The 24,099-nt window shown below is 41.9% G+C and overlaps 1 protein-coding gene across 2 annotated transcripts in view; it reads right to left on the minus strand.

Moving 5' to 3' along the window:
- Positions 1-121: 121 nt before the first annotated feature.
- fam171a2a (family with sequence similarity 171 member A2a) overlaps positions 122-24,099 on the minus strand; it is a 68,462-nt gene continuing 44,484 nt past the window's right edge. For both annotated transcript variants that reach the window (XM_029727335.1, XM_029727336.1), the window contains exons 4-8: positions 18,929-19,087; positions 17,366-17,545; positions 9,690-9,803; positions 5,084-5,210; positions 122-4,634 (exon numbers count right to left, since the gene is read on the minus strand). In XM_029727335.1, coding sequence (XP_029583195.1) covers positions 2,978-4,634; positions 5,084-5,210; positions 9,690-9,803; positions 17,366-17,545; positions 18,929-19,087 — 2,237 coding nt within the window. In that variant the 3' untranslated portion in view covers positions 122-2,977. The remainder of the gene's footprint in view (positions 4,635-5,083; positions 5,211-9,689; positions 9,804-17,365; positions 17,546-18,928; positions 19,088-24,099) is intronic.

Below are 24,099 nucleotides of genomic sequence, written 5' to 3' on the forward strand. Positions count from 1 at the left end.
TTAATGCATTGTGTTCTTGTTCAAAGCTAACTGAATGACATTAGGACAAAAAATGCATCGAAAAATAATTGTAAGTGAGCTGCTGATGCCACGCACACAGTACAAATTCCAGGCACACAGATTACTTGTTAAATGCTTTAATTATTGGATTGTATATTAACATTATTAATAACAAGCAATAAAAGTTAGCAAAGATTTGCCTCAGAAATATAGATCTGAGGGGGAAAGGAGGTGGCACCAGTTTACCATAACAGCACATCATCCCTCTGTCTGTTGCCTAGGAGACAACTGACCTTGTATAAACACTCAAACAGTAGGCCTATAGGAATTAAGATTAGCCAGGCATTCACATATACAAAAAGAATGGTTAAAAAAAAACAAAAAAAAACCTTTCTGAAGTCATATTTAATCAGAACACTGCACTGACAGGTGTGGAGAGACTTGGCACACTTTCAAAGCTCTGACTGTCTTGTTTATAGATGTCAAACACCAGTATTATCCTTGTCCTCAGAACAATTTCTGATGTCAATTTCTGATGACACCACATAGAACACACTATTCAGTAGTGCCTCGTAGGGCCAATATAGCTATTAGTGTTCTTGAGCCAACCTCATCCCTTAAATGACATTGGAGGTTAACTTCATCCCAAAAACATACCCTGGCCCCCAAAAAAGAAACAAACAGACTATTTCAGAGAGAGATGCTAAGGAGATTCCATATCAGAGCTGAGCTGGTTTATTCACAGAGACAGGTGGCTCAATTCTGCAAGCTTAAGCATCAAACCATTTTGAAGTTGAGAGAAGCTGATTCTATGACAAAAAAAGACCACAACAGCACAAATGCTCATGAGAGGAGGAACATGCATGTTCGTTGTGATCCTGAGTCTCAAACCACAAGGAAACCACTTCACATACTAGCATCAACTCAGTAACTCAAAATGTGGAAAGTATCAATCTTTAAAAAGAGACTTTCAAGGGTCATTCACATACTTTTGAATGGAGAAAGGGGGGGGGGGGGAGAGAACAGTGACAGTGTTGTTATCAAATAAAAAAAACAGTGGGTTTAAAACAGGGATTGTGACAATGCAGGTTTGAAATGAAGAGGACCATTGCTGTGCATCTTAGGCATGGTCCTACACCTGATTTTCTTTAGGCCGTGCTGTATATTAATCCACAAGGCAACGTGATAGAACTTCAGCTGGACTTCATAAACCTGATAGCAAGTGTATGGCTTGATTGCCTTCAAATGACCCCTGATCATCAAGGTTGAGTACTGTTTGTTTAAATCAAAGTTGATTAGCTAACAATAGCTTAACATTGTGTATGACTCAATATCGTAACCTGAAAATAATGAGAAAAACGTGTTACAGAGTATGTGTTAAACCCCTGGTTTAGCCAGTAGCTTTCTGAATGGTTGTACAAATGGTACAACTGCTGGGTTTACATACTGAGGCCTTGAATCCAAGCCATTCTTTTTTATGCTAAAAAAGGCACTTAAGAGACTAATTGTTTGGTGTGATTTGTTGGACATTAACATTTTTAGGTCTGAGAAAACCTGGATGGATTCCTGTCTTATTTATCTGAAGGCTAATAATTAGATGTTTTGAGAATATGAGCCAGTGGAGATTACTGACAATCTAATATGGCACAGTTTATGGGAACATTAGGTAATTGTGATTTCCACTCAGTCAACTCAATGTCTTTTCCTTTCACAACATCTTTCAAGTTTGCAATAATACCCAATTATTCTGTTTTTTTAAGCTAATATTTTACATGTCGGTATCATCCAATCCATGTCTGACTATAAATTGATATTGCAACAAAAGGTACAGACTTGCAATGCTAAGCTAACAAAAATGTTCTATGATGCTCTAATTTGTTTCCAGCCACGCAGCTTAATGAACATTTCAAATAATTTTGTCAGGTCCATGCTTCCATAGATATTCATGTTACAAGTCACCAGGTCAGCAGGTTAGTAAAGCAAGAAAAAAACATGACTAACATTTTCTGTCAGTAAGGAAAATGGCAACCAAAACGGTTTGCATTATTCTCCAGGCTTCAGTGATAGTAACGTAGAGGTGGTTTTCTGCCATTATCTCCAAGGTACAAAATGAAACAACAACATTGTTGTAAACCCTGGGATCTAGGACTTACTTATTAGGATTTCACAATCACAACAGCAACCTTTTTCTCCAATGTTTAATACATTGATCTGTCTCCTCAATGACATTAAGTACCACTCAGTCATAAAAAGAAGGCCATCTAATCTGTTAAAAAAACAAGATTAAAGAGTGAAAAAAAAATACTAATTCATTCCAGTTCTGGCCGACAGTCTTGGTTTTCCATAGGAATCAAAAGTTTCTGTTTGGCCAGCTGACGCCTCCCAAAAGGTCTGTAAAAATGACTTGAGGTTAATGCTAAGGTAACAGCAAAATCGGATAGGTAACATTTCCAAGGAATTCTACTAACAGCACAGTGGAGAAAAACATTGTTGAGCATTTCTCAAGAATCTCAGAATACCAACCAGTCAGAGGAACTCTCCCATTTGTTCCCTCTCCCATTCTGTTCCCATCCACATGCTTAGGGATCATGATTTAAAAAATAAATAAATCCACAGCCATGTGAAACTTCTAGAGATACGGATATAGCTACCGATCTCAATGATGTTTTTAGAGATGCAGATATAGCTACTGATCTGAGTGATGACTACAAGCAAAAGTGGGACTTCAAAACACCTGGTCCTTTCTCGACTGATGTGACAATTGTGCTTCTTTGTTTGATTTCCATTCTCACTTCATAATATCTTTCACACACATCTTTCTCTTTGTTCTCAAAGACAGACCTCTCACATTCTCTGCTCTTCTTTCTGTAGAGAATCTACAAGGGACACAGTCAGAAATTAGGCATTCATTGACACAGTGGTTCTTCTCCCCCTGTTCTCTTGTAGCTCAATGTTCCCTGAGAGCCCTAGGTATACCTTACTTCCACACCATGAGGGGTCTCTCCTCGCGCTTCTGCCAGGGACTCTTCTTGTTCCCCTCCTCGTCTTTATCATCGGCATCCTCCCCATCCTCGGGGCTGGTGGCTGAGTCCCTGCGTGTCACCTCGCTGGTGGTAGTGGTGGTACTGGTCCGGGCGCTGTTATCCCGGCTGCGGCCCTTCCGGGGGAACGTGCCCCCACGGGGGGTCGTCTCTGGGGCCTCGTCCAGCAGCGGTGCCAGAGAATTGTCCTCTGGAGAGTACATGGCAGTGTGGCTCTCGCTGCTGCTGCTGGGGGGGTCTGTGGTGTCGATGCAGGGGAGTTTAGTATAGGTCTTACCTGCGTGACCCTTCCTCTCAACCGCAGCTGCAGCCTCCTTTGCTTCCTTAGCTTCCTTGGCCTTCCTCTCCTCCTTTCCCTTCCGCTGCTTAATGTTGGCTTCGCGAGCGACGTCTACTCTGTTGTCATGATGACTCCCCGTGGCTCCTCCACCTCCCCCTCCTCCAGGGATGCTGAGAGAGTCTCCCCCCAGCTCGATGTAGGAGTGGCGAACCAGGGAGTTGGAGCGACCGTCCAGGGAGACGAACCAGGCCCGGGGGTGCGGCTTCACCCCCAGCTCCAGAAGCTTCTTCTCCGTCAGCGCCTGCAGCTCTCCGTTCATCTGAGATATGGTGTTGTCGTTGAACAGGACCGGGATGTGGACTGGAGCAGCGTTAGGGTCCGAGGCCCAGTTGGAGTGTCCCTCTGAGTCCTCCCTCTGCTGGCCTGGTTCTTCCCCTTCCTCGTCCTCCTGTTGATGATTCTGTTGTTGCTGGTTCTGTGGTTTCTGCTGCTGATTCTGGTGTACCTGTCCCTGCTGCCTGGGCAGGGTCATGCTAACCTGGATTCCCTCCATGTCATGCTGCATCTGTTGCTGCCTCTCCAAAGCCTGCTCCACAGCCGACAGGTCCGACGACAGGCGCATGTAGTGGGCCGGGATGACCAGCGTGGGCACCACACTCCGGTACATGCTCTCCTTCATCTGGTCCATGGAGTGGCAGAAGATGAGCTGGCCGGGCTGGGTGTTTAGAGAGTTGGGCCTGGCTAAGAGGTCCCCGGTCTGGGACGCTGAGTACTCCGGGGGCAGGCCAGAGTACTCCTGGTAGTGCCCGGCGAAGGGAGGCAGTAAAGGTGGTGGAGATGGTGGATCTGAGGAGTAAGCCTGGTTGTCATTGGCATTGTGGCGACGTCGAGGATCATGGGTATTATCCTCCGCTGAGCTGAAGCTGCGGGTGTCGTTGCGGAGCAGCAGCTGAGGATCCAAGTTGTTAGTGTTAGTAGAGCGTGTTGTCACCTTCATGGGAAAACTCTCCCCACCGCCACGTCTGGTGATACTGTCCGTGTTCACCTTGGAGTGGCGCTGGGCCTTTCCTGGGGGAGTGTGCCGGAAGAAATCCTCCCTGGAGCTGTGGAGATCCCGGGTGGAGGACAGGTCTGATTTGAGGGCATCTGGGTCACCTCCGGTGGAGGAAGCTGTGTCGATGTGGATGTGGCCTGAGCTGATGAGGTTGAGGTGGGACATGGAGGTGCATTGATCTCTTTTGGAGCCGTCCATGCCGGAGGAGACGTGCATCTTGCCGTGACGGTACTGCTGCCGTGGTTTCAGACATCTCCGCCTAAAACAAAACAGGGAAGGATTAAAGGGAGAATGCAACCAAACACACACATCCATATATCACATTTTGACTCCCTGTAAACAGGAAATGAAACAACAAATAGAGTCCCGGATTGGTTATATTTGTATTTTACATTTTGGACCCAGGCCAGTAATAACGCCACTGATTCAACTGAGCAAGTGCCCGACAGGGTTGGGGTCAATTCCATTTAAATTCAGAAAGTAGTTCCACATTTTCCTTGTTGAAAAGCATTGAAGAGAATTGGCATTGGAATTTCAGTGTACTTCCTGAAGTGACTGGAATTTAAATGGAATTTACCCTAAACCTGGTGCTTTGATGACTCGTAGAGTAGCTTGTTCAAAACTAGTGCTGGGTTGGATCAAAAATGTGCCACACTGGGACTGACTACTCCAGGACCTGAGTTGAGACATGCTGGGCCTGATACCAACCTGCAGTAGTAGAGCAGCAGACAGAGCAGCACCAGAACCAGCAGAGCCATGGAGCCCAGGATGGTTAGGAGGAAGATGGTGTGGTAGGTGGTGATATCTCGCAGGCCCATGGGGTTCAAAGCTGAGCCTGCAACACAGGGGTACACTGTAAAACATTTCCTGTCATTTTTATAGTAAATTACTGGTAGCACAGTAGCCTGTAGGTTACTGTAAATCTACAGTAAAATACTGGCAGCACAGAAGCTAGTAAATTACTGTAGATTTACAGGACCTTTACTGAAACACAAATGTACAAAATATTACTGTAACACCTGACTACAGCTACATGCTGTCTTTCCCAAATTTACAGTGCATTACTGTAGTGGTTGGTAAACTGTTGCAGATTTACAGTGCAGGCAGCTAGCGCCAATAATGGGCAGTATTTCTGTTAGGTATTTCAATACCTATTTAGTCATTTGTATTTCACTGGCCTGAAGTACAATTAATGTATTTTGTAACAGTTTCATTATAATACATGTATTTGTATTTTCTAATACAAAAATAAACCTGCAAGTAGCCCGCTTAACTACAACAACATTCTTGTTTAATACACCCACTGTAAGTCACTCTGGATGAGTGAATTACCAAAATGTAAAAATTAACAATTGCAACACACACTGCTGGGTATTATTCTAATGAGCTCCACCCCCAAACAAATAGTTTGAGTGTGGAACTCACTAGAATAATACCCAGCAGTTTGCTTTGCATGTGTTCCTTTTTAAATTGACATTTGGGTCATTTAGCAGACGTTTCTGTCCAGAGCATTAAACAAAAAACATATCACAGTCATTGCAAGTAAAAGGTTTCTGTAACTGTTACTAAGAATGTTGTTGTAGTTAAGGATACATTGGTCTTCAAGGTATTTTTTATTTGTAACAAGATACCTTTTGATGTATCTTTGTCCAGCTCTGGCTAGTGCCAAGCACATTACCGTAATATTCAGAGTAACTTGCTACCAGATTCCTGTAAATTACTGTAATATCAGAGCAACGATACAGTACAATACTGTAAGAAAGTAAATGCTACTGTAATCGTAATATTGGTATTTTACTGCAATTACATGGGAGTTGGCTGCTAGGTATGTGTATATTACAGCATATTTATGAATATTTGGTATTTTATATCACTTGCACTTCTAGAGGCCTAAACAAAGGCTTCTAAACTGTCTGTGAATACAGTAGTGGTGGGGAAAAGAAGCTTCTAGAAGCATTGAGGCTTTCCAGCCAATTGTGTCAAAAACAGGTTCATTACTCAAGGCTTTGATCAACACAGTGTACACTAGTGGCACCTGCTGGTCAAAATAATTTAGAACAGACAAATGATATAGATGACGTCTTCTACCAAAACCAATCAGGTGGTTGTTCGACAAAAAAATGAAGCTTCGGAAGTCATTGATCATGTGCTTCTGATAAAGTGATACATCTCGGAGCGCCGGTATCAAACGTAACATTGATAGATTACAGGGCAAAACGGACTTGGCAAAACACTCAAACACTAAAGATGTAAGACTTGCTGCCACTCTGACCTGTCCCTATACACATTCAATTGTTAGGGCACTACTGCCACATATTAGTTTAGATGGTACAGTATTCTTACTAACGGGTGCAATAAATATAGCTACTTACAAGGCATGCCTCGGAATATGTTAATGATCTAAATATTGTTCCCCGCCCACAACATGTTTCCACAATGCACTATAATTTACAGAATGCTGCAGTAAATATATAGCAAAACAGCAATACAGTAGTTTGTGAAATTGTATTGTAATAAAGTTACAGCAAATGGTAACAGTGAATATGCAATTATATATTACAGCATACCAATGAATATTTGGTGTTTTATATCACTTGCACTTGTAGAGGCCTTAATTAACAAAGGCTTCTAAACTTTGCATTTGTAGAGGCCTTAACAAAAGCTTCTAAACTGGCAGTGACTCCAGGGCAAAACCAATCAAAAGGAGATAGCTAAACACTCAACCATTAAATGTTTGCGACATGCTGCCACTCTGATTTGTCCACTACAAACATTAAATTGTTAGGGAACTACTACCACATATCAGTTAAATTGGTACAGCACTCTCATTAAAAGGTGTGAAAAATAGCCTCTTACATTGCATGCCTCAAAATATGTTAATGACCCAGAAACAACAATAACACTAGTGTTCAAAAGGTGTTTGGTGCTCCAAAAATAGAGTATGGTTGTAACGGCCGTCATCAAAATGAGACCAAGGTGCAGCGGAGGATGTGTTCATCATGAATAATTTTAATGGACCGAATGAACACTTTACAAAAATAAACCAAAAACGACCAGCAACAGTTCTGTCAGGTTTAACAAAACTAAACAGGAAAAATATTCACCCACAAAACCCAAAGGAAAAACAGGCGGCCTAAGTATGACTCCCAATAAGCAACAACAATGTACAGCTGTTCCTGATTGGGAGCCATACCCGGCCGAAACAAAGCAATCCCAAACATAGAAAAACAGACATAGAATGCCCACCCAAATCACACCCTGACCAAACCTAAATAGAGACATAAAAAGGATCTCTCAGGTCAGGGCGTGACTGTGGTACTGTATTCTGTGGGGTGGTAATGAATTACAATAAATTACTGGCAGCACTGTAGCCAGTAAATTACCGGAACAGGTTTTAGATTCCAAAAATACAATCTAGTACTGTACTACAGTAAATTACTGGCAGCACATTAGCTAGTAAATTACTGTCCATTTACAGGTCAAGGTTTTTAGATTCCAAAAATACGGTATGGTAGTGTATTCTGTGGGGTACAGCGTTCTCACTAACGGTGTCACGCCCTGACCTTAGAGATCCTTTTATGTCTCTATTTTGGTTGGTCAGGGTGTGAGTTGGGGTGGACATTCTATGTCCTTTTTTCTATGTTTGGTATTTCTTTGTTTCGGCCGGGTATGGCTCTCAATCAGGGACAGCTGTATATCGTTGTTGCTGATTGGGAGCCATACTTAGGCAGCCTGTTTTCCTTTGGATTTTGTTGGTGGTTATTTTCTGTTTAGTCATTTGTTACCTGACAGAACTGTTTAGCTGTTGCACTTTGGTTTTTTGATTCAGTGTTCATTCAAATAAATGTCATGATGAGCACTAACCACGCTGCGCCTTGGTCCCATCCTTTCAACGGCTGTTACAAACGGGTGCAACAAATATAGCGTATTACAAGGAATGCTTTAAAATGTTAATGAGACAGATTCTTTCCCCGCCCACAACATTTTCCCACAATATACCATCATTCACATTATGCTGCTGTAAATATACAGCAAAACGGGTAATACAGTACGTTACTGTAATTTTACCGCAGTGTAGCAGAATGCCATTGAGCCACCATAATGCATTGCTCTTTAGAGTACTGTACATTAATATAGAATTACAATAGCTAACATAATGTTTTGCAGTAAATTTACAGAAATATGTTAGTGATAAATAAGATACTAGGATGGGCCAAGTCTGCAACAGGACTCCCTACAAAAAGCTTTGTAATGGACAGACCACAACCCCTAGCTATATAGTTTCATCGCAAAGTGCACAAACAAGTGTTCATTATTCAATTTCTATCTCATATTGACATAGTCTTAAGACAGGCATCACCAATGTTTTTATTTTTTATTTTATTGAGCGGATGGTCAGGGGGCTGTAACATAATTAGAAATAATCATTAGACTGCAAATTGACCTCAAAAAGTTCAAACAGACTAAAGCATAATAATTTCAAACCTTGCTTACATTTGTATACAATCACATATCTCTCTAAGACAACCAAGATGACAGTGGGGCTGTGTAAACAAATGTCAGACTGATGCAGCCCTGATCTATGTCAACATTGTTGACATAGTCAGGGATGGGCAAAACTCACAAAATACAATTACAAAATACCATATAAAAATCTATGTATCAAAAATAAATGACAAAATACTTGTATTTTGTCATTTATTTCATTCAAATGCACGTATTATGTATTTTAAAACAAGAAAATACACTTCCAAGTAGTTGGCCCGAGCAGCAACAACATTCTCAGTAATGGTTACAGAATCGTTTTACTTGCTATGACTGTGATATGCTGTTTATCTAGATTAGTTGAATGCAGGGACTGTAAGTCACTCTGGATAAGAATGTCTGCTAAATTACCAATATGTATATGTGAAAATGAACATAGCAAAATTAACTGCAAAGCACACTAGGTACTATTATTGGCCTTGTTTCGGGACGGAGCTCATTAGAATAATACTCAGCGTGCATTGATATTGTTCATTTTTACATGTACGTTTATGCTCTTATCACACCATAGTGCCATCAGACTTCTGATACCAATGTAGGGTGGAAAGGGAGACAAAAATTGTGAACAGCTATAAAAAAAAAAGGTATCAATTATTTTGTATTTTGAAAATACAAATTACAGCTCTCGAAAGTATCTTGTTACAAAATACTTTGGAGTGTAATTCAGCCCATTGTAATACAAATGGGAAAATATTCAGAAGTAATTTAAATACATATTTCAAATACATGTAACGGAAATACTGCCCATCTCTGGACATAGTTACTGTACCTGTGGTTGAGGGAAAGGCAGCCAACCAGTATCCTAGCTGGTTGGCCACAAAACTCCATGTCAGCTGTGCTCCTTCTTTCTTGATATAGCCGGTTCCTTTCCTGACCCAGAGTCCTGTTGAAGTACAAGTCAGCATGAGGACAGAATTAGTTAGAGTAGAGTAGGAATTACATTAAACATTGTATGTCAACTTCCTTAACAATTTAAGAGATGTGTGTAAATTTCCATTAAGATCCTTATCAATCCAAAATATATTCCCAAAACTGAAAATATATATTTTTGTGAGTATCCCTGCTATGCACTAACAAAATTCTGATTTCCAATAGTTTTTTCTCCCAATGCATGCTCATAATCCCTGTACACAATAATTTCAAGGATAATCACATATACACAGTATATTCTATTTAATCCTGGAGTGAGCAGATGGAACAGCTCCATAGTTACTGTACTGAACATGTGCTGTGAATCTATTACTTCACATTATGAGGGCCAGCGGTGTTAGGCATTCATATCCAGTGACGCGTAGCTCGTCGGGATAGAACATACACAAATGATGAGCGAATAACGTGATTCAGGGAAGGAAGACAGCTTTGAGTCCAGGCAGATGCTTTCCGACCATAACCACAATAACGAAAGAGGGAAAAAAAAGAACAAAAAAAATACAAAATAAATAAAAACTTGGTCACAAAAAAAAGAGAAAAGAAGAAAGGAAGAACCATTTCCCATGATGCCAGGCACCCCGAGGAGAGGGTCAGGATTCAGTAGCTTAATGGGTCTTGACAGGGAGACCTCTGCCCATAGTACACCCAAGTTCCCCTTCTACATCATCCTCCCGCTCCTAAAATAGTTTTAATTTCTGTCATTCTCGTTAGCATTTTCACTTTGCAGAAAACATAAACACAGAAGCAGGTTGTGATTAGGCCTACATGTTACTTATGCAAGTGTCCTGAATGATTTTAACACATTGTAGGGGAGAATGCAAACAGTGGCCTAAAATAAAAATGTCAAGTTTACAGTAAGATATAGCTTATGATTAATAACATATTTGAAAAAAATAAACATAACATTGCCTTTCAATTCAAATAAGCAATACAACTATTAGTTTAAATAACTATTAGATTAATATCATCTGTTTAGACTACAAACATTTGTTGGACTCCTCTTTTAGTGCCCCAGGCAAGGGAAGTCTGTGAATATATTGCCTTTGTCATCACAGCAGCAATACAACCAGGGCCTGTATTAATTAAAAGTGCTCATCTAGGATCAGGTCATCTTATTCATTATGATCTAAAAGTCAAAACTGATCCTAGATCAGCACTTCTTCTGACGCTTTGTGAATACAGACGCAGGCCTGAAAATCCATTAGGCCAGCTTTACTGCCCATTGGCTACAGTACATCTATTTTTAGACATTAATAGACGATCTGGCATCCACAACCTCAAACATTGAACCACCTGAGAAGTCAACCTAGGACTTCTAGGCTACATATTGAGCCAAGCTCTAATTAACACACCCTCAGTGGTGTGAATAGAAACACACTCAACAATCCTCTAAAGTAGGGGTAAAAGGGAGGTGAGAGTGAATTGAAGTGTGAATGTGTGTCATGCCAGATCACTTATCTAGGAAGTGCTCGACCATGGATGTAATGCTGTATGTCGACCACTAGGGGTTGTCATGCACACAGACAAACAAAAAGCCCCTACTACTGTTCATCTCCTCAGTATAAGGCAGGGGGATTTCCAAGCCACTCCCCACTACCCCCTGACATAGTGTGTGCGCGCATGTGATCCGTCTCCAAAACAAACACAGACTCACAGCTGAGTCTGGAGAGATAATGGCGCCTTTGATTTAGAGTCTCCTGGGCTATATGGAACAAGAAACACTGTGTCATCCTTCTTCCTCCTCCTTTCCCTTTTAAAGACGCCTTGAAGGAGGAGGATGGGAGGAGATCACATGGGAGGGGTCATCATGGACAGAGAAAGAGAGAAAGAGTTTTCCTCCCGCCTGACGAAAGGGTCATGTTCAACTTTGATTCAACTTTTTTGACTCATCATCACACTGTATTTTCTCTTGTACTCATTTGTCATGCACAGACTGTACACACACCCACATACGCACAAACTTGTGATTCAGTCCGAAACAAATCAATTTCTCTCTTCAGCGGCAGCTCACTCTAGCCATCCACCCACGTCCAATGAATATTCATCTTCAACATGTTTTCCTCTCGGTCTCAATCCTGACTGACAGTCAGCAGCCTGGCGTTACAGCCCATTTAGCGCTCCCTTGATAGATCTGTCACAGTGCCACAGTACACTACAGCACCCACCAATTAAAGGCTTCCGCTGCAGCACCCGATTCTATTTGCTAGAGTATTCCGAGTGCTCCTGGCAGGTGTCCCCAAACCTCCCCTTCTGCCCCAAACATCTACAAAACCCATTGTAAATGTAAAGCCTTAGCACAAAGTCTTGCAAGTGTAACCTGGCACACTGGAAGAGTGGAGTGTGTGTGTGTGTGTGTGTGTGTGTGTGTGTGTGTGTGTGTGTGTGTGTGTGTGTGTGTGGGGGTGTGTGTGTGGGAGAAATCTGGTGTAAAACCTGACTCTGGAAGAGAGGCCCAGGCATCCAGACTTACAGTAACTCATAAATCTAGAGGACCCCCTGGGCATACTAGACTAGAGGCCCATTTCTCTACTCAACACTGATCTAAAGCTCCACAGGAGTTTATTTTATTGCTCTGTGTGGGATTATGTGTGGGATTCTACCTGTCTAGTACTTGTTGACATTGGGTGAACCTGCGATGTTACTTGATTTGTTTTGAGTAGAAACTTTCAGGTTTACTGCTTCTGCATAGGTCAGGGAAAACTCAGGAAAACTCAGGGAAAGAACGTTACTTTGTTGGACGTAAACTAAACCATGATGGAAACAAAGAATTCCTTATTCCTACATGCTGTCATCCAGAAGTGAACCAGCTTTTATGTATACAATATATACTGAAATACTGTATAGAGCACTTGAGACATACTGTAGGACACCACTTGCTGCAGTACTACATGAGGGTCAGTGGGGGGCACTCTTCCCTCTTAAGCAAATAAAAGCCCACACCCCCAGAGCAGGGTGTGTGTGTGTGTGTGTGTGCATGGTGGAATTAGAGGTGACCCCTTTAGAGATGACACAGTTAACAACACATTCACCCTGGTGTCCACATTATAATCAGTAAGCCTCTCACCACCTAGCTAACTGTTGGTTCGTCACTGCAGATAATGAGATATGAGCTCTGGGCCTCCCACTTAGCGGATGGTTGAATAAAAACCCATACAGTTAAATAATGCATGAACCTAACGCTGCAACGCTCTGTTTGACTAATCAGTTTGCTTAAATCCTGTGCTATATTGTTCTTTTGGGTTTTACTGTAAAGATTTGATTTTCCTTTACTCTCAGCTACGGTACAGAGTAAAACATTTGCATACATCGAATTTTAGCAAACTACTAAATTCAACACCCACAAATACCCACAATATAAGCCACTTAATGGAGCGCGAGAGTGAGAGATTGTTGTTAGTGGCGGGTGCCTAGTCAATTGGCAGTAACCTGTTTTGTCCAAGCTCAGTAACTTGTTTTGTCCCAATACTCACAGCACTCACAACCATTAATCCTCAGTTATCTTAGCCATCCTAACAGGATGTGAGCAATAGCCTACAGCTAACTCCAACAGACCAGCTCATCCCACTATCCAAAATCTCTCCCTCCACCACAGCTTTGTTGTCCCCTTTCTCCTCTACTCAAAAACACTAGCCCTTCAAACCCTCTCCTCCCCCCCTCCTCCCCTCCGTCCATCTGTGTCTCTGTTTGCATCTCATAACATGTTACCGTGGCAACATAGGACGAGAGAGGTGGGGAACATTGCCTCCTCTGTCCCAGGCCTCCTGGAGCTACATAACAGGCCTAATCACATCATCAGGCTTCAGGACAACAACACTCTTCAGCTGCAGTTTTCCACAGGGTGTTAAAAAGGGATGTTTACACTAAGTCTGCTTTCATGTTTTCTGCACATTGAACCCACAACTATGGTATCAGAATGACACACCCATCTTTTGTGCATCATTGGGATCTGCCGATCAATGCATGGCCATGATTTCTAAATGCGATAGTTCGAGTTGTATATATTGCTCTCTGTATTGAAAATACCATCATGGAAGGATCCTGGGCATCCAAATGGAGCCTGCCAGATAGGTGCTCCATCATCTACCCTTGGGAAGACATATCCAGACTTGGCAAGTGACTGGTTGGTTATTACTTTTTATTCATTAGGCTTGCTCTTCTCAGTTCATTGTGTACTGTCCCATTCTTGAAATCCAACTTCAAGAAGTTGAGGTTATCATGGAGATCTGTAGAAATAGGCCCATGGCTTCGGTAACACTTCCTATTAATACCCTCTTCATAATGTATTATAAGCACATTTAGAACGCCTGAGCTATGAATCATGCATAATAATGCACAACATAGGCACTATTAACTGCTCCTAAACATCTATGACTAAATCCATAATGCGTTATGAAGAGGGCATTCAAAGGAAGTGTTTACCAGGGTTTCTTCAGCATAGTTATGGTAATGTGAATCTCGGTAGGGAAATGCCAGGCATGTCAATGAGATCTGCAGTTTCCGGTTCAGACACACTAGAACAATGGCTGCCATGGGAAGTCCGGACCGGTTGTCAAGACAAGAAACAACCCTGGTCTGGAGTTTTTAGACATCGGTTCCATAAAGCCAGTGGTGGAAAAAGTACCCAACTATCATACTTGAGTAAAAGTAAAGATACCTTAATAGAAAATGACTCAAGTAAAAGTAAAAGTCACCCAGTAAAATTCTACTTGAGTAAAAGTATAAAAGTATTTGGTTTAAAATATACTTAAGTATCAAAAGTATCAATCATTTCAAATTCCTTATATTAAGCAAACCAGATGGCACCATTTTCTTTTTTTTTTAATTTACAGAAAGCCACGGGCACACTCCAACATTCAGACATAATTTACAAACAAAGCATGTGTGTTTAGTGAGTCCGCCAGATCAGAGGCAGTAGGGATGACCAGGGATGTTCGGTTGATAAGTGTGTGAATTGGACTATTTTCCTGTTCTGCTAAGCATTTAAAATGTAACGAGTACTTTTGGGTGTCAGGGAAAATGTATGGAGTAATAAGTACAATATTTTCCTAAGGAATGTAAAAAAAGTAAAAGCAGTCAAAAAATATATAAAAGTAAAGTACAGATAACCCAAAAAACGACTTAAGTAGCACTTGAAAGTATTTTTACTTAACTTCATCGGGGTAGGGGGCAGTATTTTGAAATCCGGATGAAACGCATCCCCGTAGTAAACTGCCTGCTACTCAGGCCCAGAAGGTAGGATATGCATATTATTAGATTTGAATAGACAACACTCTGAAGTTTCTAAAACTGTTTGATTGATGTCTGTGAGTATAACAGAACTCATATGGCAGGCAAAAACCTGAGAAAAAATCCAACCGGAAGTGTGCAAATCTGAGGTTTGTAGTTTTCAAGTGATTGCCTATCTAATGCACAGTGTCTGTGGGGCCATTTTGCACTTCCTAAGGCTTCCACTAGATGTCAACAGTCTTTAGAACATTGTTTCATGCTTCTACTGTGAATGGGGAGAGAATAAGAGCATATGGAGTCAGATGACTGAGAAAATGACATGAGCTCAATCTCGCGCGCTCCCGTGAGAGTTAGGTGAGTTCCTTTACATTTCTAAAGACAAAGTAATTGTCCGGTTGGAATATTATTGAAGATTTATGATAAAAACATCCTAAAGATTGATTCTATACATCGTTTGACATGTTTCAACGAACTGTAATATAACTTTTTTGACTTTTTGTCTGAACTTACTGCGCGAGCACAGTGCATTTGGATTATTCCACTGAACGTGCGAACAAAATGGAGGTATTTGGACATAAAGAGGAACTTTATCGAACAAAACAAACATTTATTCTGGAACTGGGATACCTGGGAGTGCATTCCGATGAAGATCATCAAAGGTAAGTGAATATTTATAATGTTATTTGTGACTTCTGTTGACTCCAAAACATTTCTGAACATTACACGCCAATGTAAAATGTTTTTTTTGGATATAAATATGAACTTTATCGAGCAAAACATACATGTATTGTGTAACATGAAGTCCTATGAGTGCCATCTGATGAAGCTCATCAAAGGTTAGTGATTAATTTTAGCTGTATTTCTGGTTTTTGTGACGCCTCTCCTTGCTTGGAAAATGGCTGTGTGGTTTTTCTTGTCTAGGCGATGTCCTAACATCATCTAATGTTATGCTTTCGTCGTAAAGCCTTTTTGAAATCGGACAGTGTGGTTGGATTAACGAGTGTATCTTTAAAATGGGATATAATAGTTGTATGTTTGAGAAATTTGAATTATGAGATTTTGTTGTTTTGAATTTGACGCCCTGCTATTTCACTGGCTGTTGGCGAGTGTGTCCCGCAGGTGGGACGCTAGCGTCCCACATACCCCAGAGAGGTTAAGTACTTTACACCACTGCATAAAGCAACGGGGGAAAGTGAGTGTATGAGAGAGAGAAAGAGATGCAGAGAGAGAGTGTGTGCGTGAGAGAGGGGGTTCCCGAGTGGAGCAGTGGTCTAAGGCACTGCATCTCAGTGCAAGAGGCGTCACTACAGTCCCTGGTTCGATTCCAGGCTGTATTACATCCGGCCGTGATTGGGAATCCCATAGGGCAGCGCACAACGTCGTCCGGGTTTGGCCGGGGTAGGCCGTTATTGTAAATAAGAATTTGTTCTTAACTGACTTGCCTAGTTAAATAAAGGTTACATTTAAATAAAAAAATAAAAAAGAGAGAAAGCAAGACGGAGAGAGAGGGAGGCAGATGCAGAGCAAGAGAGAGGCAGCGAGAGTGTGTGTGAGAGAAAGAGAGAGCGAAAGAGAGAGTGAAAGGGGGAGACAGAATGAACTAGAGAGAGAGAGACAGAGAGGGGGAGAGAGAGTGTTTGTGTGTGTGAGAGAGACAGAAAGAGAGAAATGTGTATGAGAGAGAGAGAGAAAGAGATGGAGAGCGTTGTGTGGCTCCCTCCCTATGAAAGCATGCACAGCAGTTGTATAACAGTATTGTCAGCCAAGTGAACTGCGATATTTCAGATACTGAGGAGCAGCGAGGAAGAGGATTAACCCATTTGAGACAGGAACAGCTAGCCTGGGTAAACCACACTGAAGTGAGGAAAACACTGCTGGGCACAGCGTTCAGTCTGGTTGAACCAGGCTAGCTGTGACCAGCTGGGGGTCCAGGCAGCCATAGTTAGAGCAGATGGACTGGAGGTTCCTCTTATTCCCCCCTTCTAAGCTCAGACCATTTATATGCCTTAGATTTGTGGTCTGACGGATGGTGGCTTACTATCAATGGCAGTTTTTTATTGACAGGCATTTTTATGTATATATTTGAGTATAGCAGTAAGCCCACTGTTGATGAACAAATGAAACTGGGAAAGTATGTACGAGGATGTTTCTGTATGTGTCTGTATACAAGGATGTTTTTTTAGGGAAACCGTTTTCAACTGACAGCACTCTTATCAAACAAATTGACGACACTTGTACATGGAGGGCTTTCGGTATTGGTCAGCTATGATGGTGGGTGGTTCCCTTTACCTGTCTTGTCGTCGAACCTCCACACGGGGACACTGGTGGCTGTCTGCAGGGGTGTGTCTAAGGGCAGGGGGATGCAGATATGGACGGGGTCCCACACCTGAACACTGGTCCCGTTACGACTGAAGAGCTGGGCATTGACCGCCGCCACCGCCGTCAGCCCCACCCAGCTACTGTTAGCCCCTGGGGAGAGACGACACATTTACATTTTTACATTTTAGTCATTTTAGCAGACGCTCTTATCCAGAGCGACTTACAGTATTGAATGCATACATTTCATTTTCATTTCATACATTTTTTTTTTTCTTCGTACTTGGCCCCCCGTGGGAATCGAACCCACAACCCTGGTGTTGCAAACACCATGCTCTACCAACTGAGCTACGGGGAAGGGCTTTAGACCAAACACCAGTGTTTTGTTGAACCCAACAGTAGAAAATCCCAAACAAGGCTTGCTACCATGCCTCTCAACACAAATAACGCTAACGCTACCATCATCATGCAAATGTCACAATATTCACCCTCAGCAATTTACTGTTTGTTCACCATTCTAAGGCATCATCATCATCATCGTCATGGTTGACCTGGTTTACACTTGTGATAAGGGAATGATATAATAAAGGTAAATGAATAAAGAATCCATCCCTGAAACGTAACTGATTAGTAATTCATAGTTATGTAGCATGTGTAATGGAATAATTAAAGTACTGAACGTAAGTCCCATAAGGTCTAGTAGAAGACCCGGGAGGAAGGGAAATGTGTGTGTGTGTGTTAGTTAGACTAAGGGAACTGTAGACATGTGTTTGACCCGACATGAAGAGACTTAGGAGAAAACAGGGAGTAACCTTCAAGGTCCCCCTAATCTCCGGGGAAAGGAACAGGCAGCGCTGGGTAGTGATTAACAGTGGTGAGCAGTCCGGGGAGGGATACAATTCACCTACTGTTCGTGTGTATGTATGTGCGTAGGATATCTATTGTTTGTGTGTAGGTATGTGCGTAAGCGGGGAGTGAGCATAAAATGAACATCTTTGTGTAATGTACTTCAGAACGTTCTCTGAATAAACTGTATGAGCCTTTTGCAGAAAGCTGAGTCCTTGCCTAATTATTCTTAACCCAGTGTCTTACAAACCTTGGGGATTAGTCAAGGCTTATTGATTGTTAATTATTATCATTGGGATTGAAAACTCCAGTGACAACTTGTCAGAAGAGTCTTTCCAACAGACACTATCCATTGGCTTCTCATCATTCATGACACTCAGACATAATACTATGTCATCATACTTCTCCCATGGTTTCCTGCCATCATTTCTCATAATTTGGGAGTTTTTGACAGAAATCTATCTTGGTCAAAATCTCTGGATTTTCCACTTGAGCAATTCTGCATTTTACCCATGTATTTCCCTCCCTCCATCCATCCTTCTCTTCCTATCTCATCTCCTGTTTCCCACCTTCCCTCTCCTTTTCAATCCTCCTGTTCCCCTCTCCCCTTTTCTCTCCCCCCTCCCTCTGTCCGCCCTCTCTTCTTCCACCGTCCCAAACCACCCTCCACCCCCTCCCTCTATTTCTCACCGGTGGCATTGCTCTCCAGACCCAATGGGTAGGGGAAACCTCCTATCTCATACTGACTCTGTGCAGAGGTCAGCACAGCAGAGAGCTCTGGGTTGGTAGAGTTGAGGGCCAGAGTCACTGCTTTCCTCTGGAGCTGTATCCATGGCTGGTTTTTGACTCCTGGAGGGGGAAGGGGTGAGAGAGGAGAGAAAGTGGGGGAAGGAGGGGAGAGAGAGAAGGAGTCTGTGAGATTGGGGGTGCAACTGAACAAGAAGCATAAAGTTTAAGGCATTGGTGTGGCAATCATATGGACTATGAAATAGGATAATACAAAGTGAAGAGTAGTAGACAGTTTTCATTAAATATAGATAGTACTGTTTATAATACTAGTAATAATAGAATAACAATATTTCCTCCCACAAAACAGTTTTAGAGAGACACTAAATTAATGATGTGTAATTTATTTTCCGATTATACAGAACCTAAACACGGGATCAATCCAACCCTTAAATTGAAATGACAACCAGCACATACAGTACAGTAGCAGCATCCAGGGATTGTGGCAGCTAGCAGGATTTGCTGGTCTATAGTAAGACAATAGAGACTAACCCTGCAGGTTGGACAAAAGTCCACCTGCCTGTCATACTATAATCCCATTCTCCCTGTTTGATTTGGCTTGCCACAAGGGAAAAAAGAGGCCTAAAAATACACTGGCCCCTTGTAACAGTGCCACTTGTCTAATATGATTAGTATTTGGTGAGCATGGGGCCTGATCTGTGCAGACAGCCAGGCAAGCGTGTCCATGCAGAGGGTCTATACTATACTGAACACCCCAGGCCGGCTGTATTGTAGCATCCATCTCTATCTCTCTCTTTCTCTGACTACTGAACTGTGTGTATCCATTCCTGTGCTCATCGTTCCATTCCACCTCATCTCTAGAGTAGCTTGTTGCCACTTCTTTTCTCAGGTTCTCTTTGTCAATCTCTGTGAGACGTGTTCAGTTTCTGTCTTTTCACTCACATATCCCCATTTGACACCTTCTCTGTCCCTGAATTGGACATGATATCTCTCTTATCTTTTTTCTACTCTCATTACGGGTTCACAGCAAAGCTGTGAAACCTATTATTATTCTCTGAATAGTTGTTGTTGTTGACATTGTCAAATAACTCAAGCATAGATTGGTAACTATTTTTCTAATTTGGCACATAGAAACTAGATGCCATGAGTAACTAGATGCCATGAGTAACTTGGTCAATAAGAATGCCACCGTTTGCTATAAGCGGTCTCACTTAAACCCTCATATGTCGTCCTGTTTGACCTAAAGACTTGAAACGTTGTATTTGCCAAGGCAGCAGCTACTCTTCCTGGGGTCCAGCAAAATTATGGCAGTTTATACATTTTTTTAAACATTACAATACATTCACAGATTTCACAACACACTGTGTGCCCTCAGGTCCCTACTCTACCAATACCACATATCTACAGTACTAAATCCATGTGTATGTGTGTATATAGTGCGTATGTTATCGTGTTTTTATGCATGTGTCTATGTTTGTGTTGCTTCACAGTCCCCGCTGTTCCATAAGGTGTTTTTAAATCAAATTTTACTGCTTGCATCAGTTACTTGATGTGGAATAGAGTTCCATGTAGTCATGGCTCTACGTAGTACTATGTGCCTCACCTAGTCTGTGCTGGACTTGGGGACTGTGAAGAGACCCCTTGTGGCATGTCTTGTGGTGTATGCATGGGTGTCCGAGCTGTGTGCCAGTAGTTTAGACAGATAGCTCGGTGCATTCAACATGTCAGTACCTCGCATAAATAGTGATGAAGTCAATCTCTCTTCCACTTTGAGCCAGGAGAGATTGACATGCATATTATTAATATTAGCTCTCTGTGTACATCCAAAGGCCAGCCATGCTGCCCAGTTGTGAGCCAATTGCAATTTTCCTAAGTCCTTTTTTGTGACACCTGACCACACGACTGAACAGTAGTCAAGGTGCGACAAAACTAGAGCCAGTAGGACCTACCTTGTTGATAAGAAGGTAGAAGCTACTATTATATCAATATGTTTTGACCATAACAGTTTACAATCCAGGATTACTCCAAGCAGTTTAGTCACCTCAACTTGCTCAATTTCCACATTATATATTACAAGATTTAGTTAAGGTTTAGGGTTTAGTGAATGTTTTGTCCCAAATACAATGATTTTACTTTTAGAAATATTTACAGTGGGGGAAAAAATTATTTGATCCCTGCTGATTTTGTACGTTTGCCCACTTACAAAGAAATGATCAGTCTATCATTTTAATGGTAGGTTTATTTGAACAGTGAGAGACAGAATAACAACAACAAAAATCCAGAAAAACGCATGTCAAAAATGTTATAAAATGATTTGCTCTGGGACTCTTATTCTTTGCCTTCTACCTCTTTGTCTATTATGTCTTCCCCTAACACCACCACCACACATTCTTTCTCTTCCACGAGCATGTAGCTGCTGTTCAGGGTTGTGATGTTCCTCCATGTTCAAAAATGGTAGTGATTGTGCCGTGGGCAAGCTACATACAGTAAGGGAAAAAAGTATTTGATCTCCTGCTGATTTTGTACGTTTGCCAACTGACAAAGAAATGATCAGTCTATCATTTTAATGGTAGGTTTATTTGAACAGTGAGAGACAGAATAACAACAAAAATCCTGAAAAACACGTCAAAAATGTTATAAATTGATTTGCATTTTAAATGAGGGAAATAAGTATTTGACCCCTCTGCAAAACATGACTTAGTACTTGGTGGCAAAACCCTTGTTGGCAATCACAGAGGTCCGACGTTTCTTGTAGTTGGCCACCAGGTTTGCACACATCTCAGGAGGGATTTTGTTCCACTCCTCTTTGCAGGTCTTCTCCAAGTCATTAAGGTTTTGAGGCAGACGTTTGGCAACTCGAACCTTCAGCTCCCTCCACAGATTTTCTATGGGATTAAGGTCTGGAGACTGGCAAGGCCACTCCAGGACCTTAATGTGCTTCTTCTTGAGCCACTCCTTTGTTGCCTTGGCCGTGTGTTTTGGGTCATTGTCATGCTGGAATACCCATCCACGACCCATTTTCAATGCCCTGGCTGAGGGAAGGAGGTACTCACCCAAGATTTGACGGTACATGGCCCCGTCCATCGTCCCTTTGATGCGGTGAAGTTGTCCTGTCCCCTTGGCAGAAAAACACCCCCAAAGCATGTTTCTACCTCCATGTTTGACGGTGGGGATGGTGTTCTTGGGGTCATAGGCAGCATTCCTCCTCCTCCAAACACGGCGAGTTGAGTTGATGTCAACGAGCTCCATTTTGGTCTCATCTGACCACAACACTTTCACCAGTTGTCCTCTGAGTCATTCAGATGTTCATTGGCAGACTTCAGACGGGCCTGTATATTTATTCTTGAGCAGGGGGACCTTGCGGGCGCTGTAGGATTTCAGTTCTTCACGGTGTAGTGTGTTACCAATTGTTTTCTTGGTGACTATGGTCCCAGCTGCCTTGAGATCATTGACAAGATCCTCCCATGTAGTTCTGGGCTGACTCCTCACCGTTCTCATGATCATTGCAACTCCACGAGGTGAGATCTTGCATGGAGCCCCAGGCCGAGGGATATTGACAGTTCTTTTGTGTTTCTTCCATTTGCGAATAATCGCACCAACTGTTGTCACCTTCTCACCAAGATGCTTGGCGATTGTCTTGTAGCCCATTCCAGCCTTGTGTAGGTCTACAATCTTGTCCCTGACATCCTTGGAGAGCTCTTTGGTCTTGGCCATGGTGGAGAGTTTGGAATCTGAATGATTGATTGCTTCTGTGGACAGGTGTCTTTTTTACAGGTAACAAGCTGCGGTTAGGAGCACTCCCTTTAAGAGTGTGCTCCTAATCTCAGCTCGTTACCTGTATAAAAGACACCTGGGAGCCAGAAATCTTTCTGATTGAGAGGGGGTCAAATACTTATTTCCCTCATTAAAATGCAAATCAATTTATAACATTTTTGACATGTGTTTTTCTGGATATTTTTGTTGTTATTCCTTCTCTCACTGTTTAAATAAACCTACCATTAAAATTATAGACTGATCCTTTCTTTGTCAGTGGGCAAACGTACAAAATCAGCAGGGGATCAAATACTTTTTTCCCCCACTGTAAGGCTAACTTATTCCTTGCCACCCACTCTGAAACTAACTGCAACTCTTTGTTAAGTGTTGCAGTCATTTCAGTCGCTGGAGTAGCTGACGTGTATAGTGTTGAGTCATCCGCAAACATAGACACTCTGGCTTTCCTCAAAGTCAGTGGCATGTCGTTAGTAAAAATGTAAAAAAGCAAGGGGCCTTAAGAGCTATCCTGGGGAATTCCTGATTCTACCTCGATATTGTTTGAGAGGCTTTCATTAAAGAACACCCTCTGTGTTCTGTTAGACAAGTAACTATTTATCCACATTAAAGCCATAACACATGTTTTTCCAGCAACAAACTATGATCGATAATGTCATAAGCTGCACTGAAGTCTAACAAGACCCTACAATCATTTTATCATTGATTTCTCTCAGCCAATCATCAGTCATTTGTGTAAGTGCTGTGCTTGTTGAGTGTCCTTCCCTATAAGCATGCTGAAATTCTGTTGTCAATTTGTTTACTGTGAAATAGCATTGTATCTGGTAAAACACATTTTTTTCCCAGAAGATTACTAAGGGTTGGTAACAGGCTGTTTGATCGGCTATTTGAGCCAGTAAAGGGGGCTTTACTATTCTTGGGTAGCGGAATGACTTTAGCTTCTCTCCAGTCTTGAGGGCACACACTTTCTAGTAGGCTTAAATTGAAGATGTGGCAATATCATCTGCTATTATCTTCAGTAATTTCCCATCCAGATTGTCAGAGCCTGTGGCTTGTCATTGTTGATCGACAACAATTTTTTCACCTCTTCCACACTGGCTTTACGGAATTCAAAAGTACAAATCTTGTCTTTCATAATTTGGTCCGATGTACTTGGATGTGTAGCATCAGCGTTTGTTGTGGAGTTTGCTTATCTTGCCAATGAAAAAGTCATTAAAGTAGTTGGCAATATCAGGCTTTGTGATGAATGAGCCATCTGATTCAATGAATGATGGAGCCGAGTTGGCTTTCCCCCCCCAAAATGTCATTTAAGGTGCCCCAAAGCTTTTTACTATCATTCTTTATAT

The sequence above is a fragment of the Salmo trutta genome, chromosome 32, assembly GCF_901001165.1.
Source record: "Salmo trutta chromosome 32, fSalTru1.1, whole genome shotgun sequence".
Lineage (NCBI taxonomy): Eukaryota > Metazoa > Chordata > Actinopteri > Salmoniformes > Salmonidae > Salmo > Salmo trutta.